The sequence below is a fragment of the Vigna unguiculata genome, chromosome 4 (genome assembly GCF_004118075.2).
Source record: "Vigna unguiculata cultivar IT97K-499-35 chromosome 4, ASM411807v1, whole genome shotgun sequence".
NCBI classification, from domain to species: Eukaryota; Viridiplantae; Streptophyta; class Magnoliopsida; order Fabales; family Fabaceae; genus Vigna; species Vigna unguiculata.
The window spans coordinates 33,306,453-33,314,403 of record NC_040282.1 but is presented as its reverse complement, the minus strand read 5'-3'; the positions used below and the strand labels follow the sequence as shown (position 1 = coordinate 33,314,403).

Genomic DNA, 7,951 nt, shown 5'->3' with positions numbered 1-7,951 from the left:
TGTTCATGGAAGGTGGCGAATATGTCGTCAACCGTAGTGGGACCAGTTACCACATCTCCGTCTATCGGTAGGCCAAGGAGGACGGCTACATCTTTTAGTGTCACGGTAGTTTCTCCATGGGGGAAGTGAAATGTATGAGTTTCTGATCTCCATCTTTCTAATAAAGAACTGATGAGGAAATGGTTGACATCCATGTCTGGGATGTACACGGCGTGTCCGAATCCAGCTTGATGCATTAAATTTATGACACGGGGATCAAGTATGTCTTGATTGTTCAGTATCCAAACTTCAGCTCTTCTCGGTCTAAGAACTCGTTCTCGTCCTTCCCATAAGTCGTGAGTGATATGCTCATGCTGAAGCCGAAGTAGTGACATATCGTGAGGTAGGCATCCATTTCGTGCCATAATAAATTAAGAATGGTAAATAAAAATTAGAATCTAAGTGTGCAAATTAATTAAAAGAAAGTATTAAATCATACTTGAACCTTGAAAATAGAAGCTATCAAAGATGAAGTATTCAACACTATCACACAGCGCGCAAACTTCAAACAATTCTCTCCCAATCTAAGCACAATACACAACCGAAATATATGAATCTGATGCATATGGATGCAACTTGAACGTATTTAAACCAATGCCTTGGTTCCTCACGTGAATGCACAGCAGTTTCCCATCAATAATTTAAAATTTTCGTGCAATGTGGTTGAGAGCATGCATTCAGAAAAGCCATTTAAAGTTGCCAACCGTTTAGACCACTGCATGCAAAAATTGGACTGTGATGGCAAAAATTGGACTGTGATGGCATAGGGAGTAGAGGAATCTCTGAATTCCACTATTTCCCTGAATTCGTGGCTTGGAACTAGCGCAGCAGGAATCACACTTGACGAGCACGGTCAACGAGGAAATAAATGCGCGCAGATTCGCGCGCGCGTGATGTTGTCAGGTGGCGCAGCTCTGAAGTCGTCATCAGTGCGGACGACAACTAAAGTGAAGTCGTCATTAGTGCGGACGACTTTCACTTAATGTCGCCAGGGCCCTTAACGGTTTCTGCACTGTTCAATTAATGAAGTCGCTGGCTCAATGAATGCGCTGGCTTAATGAATGCGCTGGCTTGTAGTTGTTATTAATGCGGCTGGCTTAATGAAGTAGTTGGCATTAACGGCTTATTTATTAAGAATCTGTGCAAATTAATTACGTCAAAGTGCATTAAAATAGGTTATTTAATATGGTTGACTGCTACCATTAATACTGATTATTTGCACACGATTTAAACACTTCAAGTCTCATAGTTTTTTCTCCCCATATTATTTCTAACCGTACGAAACTTTTACTCTTCACCATATTTGCACGAAAATGGCAGGACAAAGTGAATATCCAGATATTTTGTCTAATTTTAGTGAAGATGAGTTGGTTACCAACCAATATACAACCCATACAACAGATCATATTGGCTCATCAAGTCACACCTCAATTGAAGCTTCAAATCCAGTGACAGAAAATTCATTATGCATTGGGATGTCTTTTGACACAAAAGAGTCCACAGTGTCATATATCAAGCAATACCACATCGACAATGGTTACAGATTTGTGGTTGTTGAGAGCAAATCTGAAAAATTTATATGTCGATGTGTCGACCACAAAAAAGGCTGTCTGTGGCGTTTACGGGCTGCTTATAGCAAGCGGAGTCTGAATTGGGAGATTAGAAAGATTGACGGAATCCACACTTGTTTGTCAACCATGCAATCTGCAGATCATGTCAATCTTGATTCCAACCAAATTGGTTCTATTGTGATGAACTCTGTAAAGGAAAATCCTTCCATACCTATCAAAAGTTTAGTAGCTGAAATCAAGAATCGTTTCGGATATTCAGTTTCATATGACAAAGCTTGGAATGGTAAGCAAAAAGTGCTTGCTAAGGAGTTTGGAGATTGGGAAGAGTCTTACAATGAACTTCCCAGGTGGTATCAAGTTGTACAAGAAAGCAATCTCGGCACAATAATTCAGTGCACTGGATCTCCTAGACTTGTTAGTGGCCAACCTGACCCTTCTTGCTATATTATGGAACGCGTATTTTGGTCTTTTGGCCCATGCATTCAAGGGTTCAATTATTGCAAGCCAGTTGTCCAAGTAGATGGCACATTTCTCACAGGAAGATATCAAGGGACATTGTTAACAGCACTAGCTCAAGATGGGTCACGTAATATATTCCCTTTGGCCTTCGCTATAGTGGAAGGAGAAACAAAGGAGGCCTTGATATGGTTTTTTCAACTCTTAAGGGAGCACGTTACACCACAACCAAACCTCTGCTTGATAACAGACAGGGGGAAAGGCATATTGGCGGCCCTACAATCTGAAGAAGTACAATGGGAAGCAGATGGATTGCAATCAGTATACTGCATACGTCATATTGCTTCCAATTTCAACAAAAAATTCAAGAATCACGAATTGAAAAACCGGTTAAAGAATATGGGTAATAAAATTTTTCTTTCAGTCATCACATTCGATAATTAAATTAACTAATATAATTGCATTTTTACAGCTTACGAGGTCAAACAACCCATATTCGATGCTAAATTTGCGGCTTTGAGATCACATTCACCAGAAGTGGCATCTTGGATCGATAGGATACCACTACAAAAATGGACTCAGGCCTACGACGGGGGTAGTAGATTCGGACACATGACAACAAACCTGGCAGAATGTATGAATTCTGTTTTGAAAAGAGCTCGTTCATTACCAATTTGTGCCCTAATTAAGGCAACATTTGAAAGGACCGCAACATGGTTTGTTGAGAGAGGGGTTAAGGCAGACTCCATGTTACGAGCAGGCCACTAGTATCCCGAGGAAATTAATACTATTATTAGAAAAAATCAACAACAAGCGGGAATGTGTCAAGTGCGTCGATACTCACGAGACAATAATGAATTTCAAGTTCAAGAGATGTTTTCTCCACATGATCATCGCCTACCAATGTCTTTTACAGTTAAATTAAATGATTGGTGGTGTGATTGTGGTCATTTTCAAGTTGTTCGACTGCCTTGTCATCACGTAATAGCTGTTTGCTCTTTCGCACATATAGCCCTAACCACATACATCTACCCAGTTTATAGCCTCTACAACATCAACAAAGCATATGAAATACAGTTTCATCCAGTTAGGAATAAAGAATATTGGTCCATATACACCGGACCAAATTTCATTCCAGACCCAAACATGCGTCGTAGGGTAAGGGGAAGACCACCAACTAATAGAATCCATAATGAGATGGATGAACCAAATCCAAACAGACGAAGCAAATGTTCATATTGTAGAAATGAAGGACATCATAGGGGCAACTGTCCCTACCGTCAGTAATTTATTACTTTATCCAATTTTCATGTAACTTTTATTATATTATTTTCATTATGTAATTTTTATTATGTATTGGTTGCGAATTTTTATTATGTTATTTTTATTATATGATGTATTTTTTTAAATTAATTTATTATACTAATAAAAGAATACCAACAAATTAAATATACTATACAAAAATTTAAGAAATGTAAATGATTGAAAAAACTGAAAATTAAAAATTTATAAATCATAAAATAAAACTGCAACGAAAAAGAAAAAATCAAAAACTGAAACCGGCCTCCTGCCAGACGACTTCATCATAGAAACCGGTCGGAGGCCGGACGACTTCATTAAAAGAAAAAAGAAAAAAAAAGGAAACCGACCTTTGGGAGGACGACTTCACCTTAATGTCGTCCCCCGCTGGACGACACGATCCATTTTTGCAATTTTTTTTCAAACCGACCCCATTTTACAAATAAGCCTTAACAGACCCCTTTTTACAAATTTCCCTTATTTCTTTGCTTCAGGTAAGCAAATCTGAACTAGTTTCTGTATTGAAATGTAGAATGTTTTTGTAAAACATATGTATATATTGGCTTGGCATAAATGTAATCGTCAGAATTTACTTATTTAATTTTTATCCTTAGTAATACTAGCACTAAAAGCATTTGCATTAATTATATCACTTCCATGCTCTCCCTCAGGCACAAATTCGTTTTCATCAATTTAATTAAACATTGATTATATCGTAGTCACCTATTCATATAGCTTTATAATAGTATACTCTTTTATACTCCAATGGCTGGTTAGATTTTAGTTTTCACTTGGTTTATCATTAAAATTGTAGCAATAGAAGTAGTACATTAACAGTGGCAATAGTAGTGCAGTAGCAATTGCGCACTAGTACTAGCAACATGAGGGTCTTTTATCCTCATTTGTTTGTTGGTAAATACATTTTCCGAAGAAGAAAACTTTTAAAGTTGGAAAGATGTGAAAACCAATAATAAATTATCTTATATAAATATATAATTTATTATTATTTTTTATTTATTTTGTAAGTTGTTTTTAGTTAAAAAACATGGAATAGTGAATTTATCAAAATTAGTTATTTAAGAAAATATAAATATTTTTAGAGGAGGAAAAAAGTTGGCACTTTGAAATTTTATTGTAGCAATGACAATTAAAAGAATTTTAAATTGGTAAAACTACGCCTCAATTTATTCTCTATTTTATTCTATTTTATTATTATTGTGGATTAACATTAATTAATAAATTATATTATTTATAAATATCAATTATATTGCATAATTTTTATTAATTTATAGATAATACATGTTGGGTTTCTGATGAATTGTCTATGATAGACTTAAGTATTCAGAAACTTGTTGAGAAGTCCCTGGTCTATGCTGGTAAGGATATAAAATTGATATCCCATTGGTCAGTTTTATGAGACGACGTAAAATACACATTTGTAAGATACGTTCTAGAAAAAACCTACTAAGAAAGAGAGCAGTATTGTCTCACACGTAAACTAATTTTAGTCTTTCATTGATTTTATTTGGAAGATCAGGTATCACTTTTCATCTATATTGTTCTTAATTACTGATCAGGTACGCTTTCGCATACTACTACTACTATATTATTAGGAACTGCTTTTAATATTGGGATAATTTGATTATATTGATGGTTTGATGCTTCTTACGATATATTTTTGGATTCATAATCTAAAATTAAGATGAGTAATAACAACAAAACTCATTTCCTTATTAAGAGGGACTAAAGAGAATAGATGCGCATAAAAATCCTTTTAGGTAAAGAATCTTAGAAATTGAAAAGAAAGGTGAAAGGAAAATAGAAAAAGAAATAGACATGAAGGAAGTTGCACAAAATTCGAGTTCAAATACCGGAAATGGAATCAAGGTAAGAGAAGTCTTTTATGATATTTATTATTTAGTATGAGAAGTTTGTATGGTAGGTTATTTTTAATTGTTTTATTGTTTGAATTAGAGAAAAATATATGAGAATCCTTGAAAAATATTATAATCATCAAAAATAAAAAAGAACATATACACGGTTGAAACTTGTCTCAAACCCATGATAACCTGGTTCACGGTTGAAACTCACTCAAACGTCTCTCCCCGTATGTACTACATGTAACAGAAGATTGTTCCATCACTTTAATCTCAAATGCATGAATATTATCTTGACAAAGGAAACCTTTCAGATATAATAGAGTTTTAATTAAGAGTGCTTGTGTGTTTAAATAAGACTTAAGTTGTTTTAATAAAAAAGTGACTGAAATCAAAAAATTCTCGCTTACATCTTTTCGGCATTAGCCTACTTAGTTGAATTTTATCAAGTTAATCAAAAACTGGATTTAGAATGCATTTATAGACTAAAGTTTTACTTTCCCAGGCTTATTTAAATTGTATGCATGTCATACAATCCACACTAACAAAAATAAGGAAAGTTTTTTCTAATATACAATTTGTATAAATGTTTTTTTACAAATAATCTATCATAAGCCTTTCATCACTCCATCATACGCAACTTTGCGAAATTTGAAAAAAAAAAATGATAAGCAATTCAATTATCACTACATCTACTTGTTTTTCACAAATACATTAAGTTCAAAATAGACACTCTTAATTAATTATAATTTATTATTTTTTAAAACCCTAACTAAGTCGAACATAAGAGTGTATTTACATATTTCCCTCCCGGACAAAAATAATATATGTAAGGAGTTTATACGGATCATAGAGGAAAACATCATCTAGGATTATGAAATACGAAGATCTAATCTTGTGAAACTATCCTTACTTATTCTTCTAAGAACAAAATATATAGTAAAACATTTATGGATTCTAACTCTTTTACAAAAAACAAGATAGTCCTTTATAAAAGTGATGCAGAGCATCTAAAACATACCATACAAAAAGACTAGAGGGTGAGCAATACATATACACTTACTCATAAAACAATAAACCTGCTCATAAAACATATACACATGCTCATAAAACATAGCCTATCCTAAATGCAAAAGCAAAACAATATACAACTCAAAAGTTAGCTAACTTATACACAAAGTGCGAAGGTGACAACCAAATCTAGCCATCACTATGTTCTTATTACCTTTTGAGCAACAGAAAGAGTGACCTTTTATGGTGTTCAAAGATATACCCATGCATCCTCCTTAACAAGCCTCAACAAAACTTGATCACTTGCGACTCTTAAGAACACAAGAGTTACTAGATCACACAGATTTTAAGCACAAAGAAGGGTATAAGTACCAGTCACTATAAGAGAATTTAACACTACAATTTTGACGTTTCATCCAAACTCATGCGGTTACTTGAGCTGAACAAAAAAATTATTTTGGATCTACCTTCCTATGCTTATAAAGATAACTCTATTCCAATGTTTCCAAACTTTTCCAACGATTGCTAATCACATACCTCTCCAACGATTGCTAACCACATACCTTTCCAAATCATATTTTGCTTACTGCTAATATTAAAGAAGTAGAAATGTTGAAAGTTAATCTTATCTCGATTATGATACATTGAACTCACTCTCAACTATCTATTGCACATGTTTCACACCTTTTAAGTTACAACTATTAACATCATAAATAGAATACTAACTACGAAACAAAACAATTAAGACACTTAAAAACTCATTAAAATGTTACAAATACAATGCATCAATGTAGACTCTATTAATTAATTACATATTTATTCCTCTTGAAAACTCCAACTAACTTAAATATACAAGTGTATTTGGTCTTCTCGAACACAAAGGCACAAGAAGGCATTTTGGCGGAGAAGAGAGGATATTGTACAAGTAATGAGGACATCCTAATCAAATAGGAAGTCGACCTCAAGGATTAAGAGATATGAAAACATAATCTTAGGAGTTCACCTAATCCTTACAATAGCAAAACTAAATTAATTAAGATAACTGCTTAATGAATTAATTATCCAATCATATAATAATATATCTATACTTATTTACGTATGTTTACATTACAAATATATTGCAAAGATAATAGATTACTTACATTACAAATAAAGATATTGGTCAAGTGAAAATATTGTATAATAATAATAATAATAATAACAATAATAATAATAATAATAATAATATTATTATTATTATGTGTTTCTTTTTATGGTACTTATTAAAAATAAAAATATAATTATTATAATTATAAAAATAAATATAAATAGCTTTTACAATTTTTTTATAATTAATCATTTTAATTTAAAAAATGGTTAAATTTTAAAAAACAGATAAATAAAAAATATCAATTTAAAAAAATGTTACTTAAAAGATAAATTTGACAAAGTCATTATTTTAATTTAAAAAAAAGTTATTTAAATGGAAAAAATAAAAATTAATTTATTTGAAATTAATTAAATATAAAATTATTTGAAATTAATTACAATTAGTTATTCACAATTATATTTATTTAAAATGTTATAATACATAAATTTAATCTATTGTAAAAAAAATTATACAAATATTAGTGAAAATAATATAATCATCATATATTTTATAAATGAATATTTTTGTAAGTAAATTTAAGCTAATATATAATATTACTTTTCTTAAAA

The 7,951-nt window shown here is 32.1% G+C and overlaps 1 protein-coding gene across 1 annotated transcript; it reads left to right on the top strand.

The window, feature by feature from the left end:
- Window positions 1-1,352: 1,352 nt before the first annotated feature.
- LOC114180772 lies at window positions 1,353-2,834 on the top strand. Its single transcript, XM_028067063.1, has 2 exons — window positions 1,353-2,469; window positions 2,539-2,834. The coding sequence occupies exons 1-2, from the start codon at window positions 1,353-1,355 to the stop codon at window positions 2,832-2,834; spliced, it is 1,413 nt and encodes a 470-aa protein (XP_027922864.1).
- Window positions 2,835-7,951: the final 5,117 nt, after the last annotated feature.

Bases quoted from the DNA above. Each gene is read 5' to 3' on its own strand.
- LOC114180772 (XM_028067063.1), top strand. From the start codon at position 1,353: ATGGCAGGACAAAGTGAATATCCAGATATTTTGTCTAATTTTAGTGAA. The intron at 2,470-2,538 runs GTAATAAAATTT...GCATTTTTACAG, and splicing joins AAACCGGTTAAAGAATATGG to CTTACGAGGTCAAACAACCC.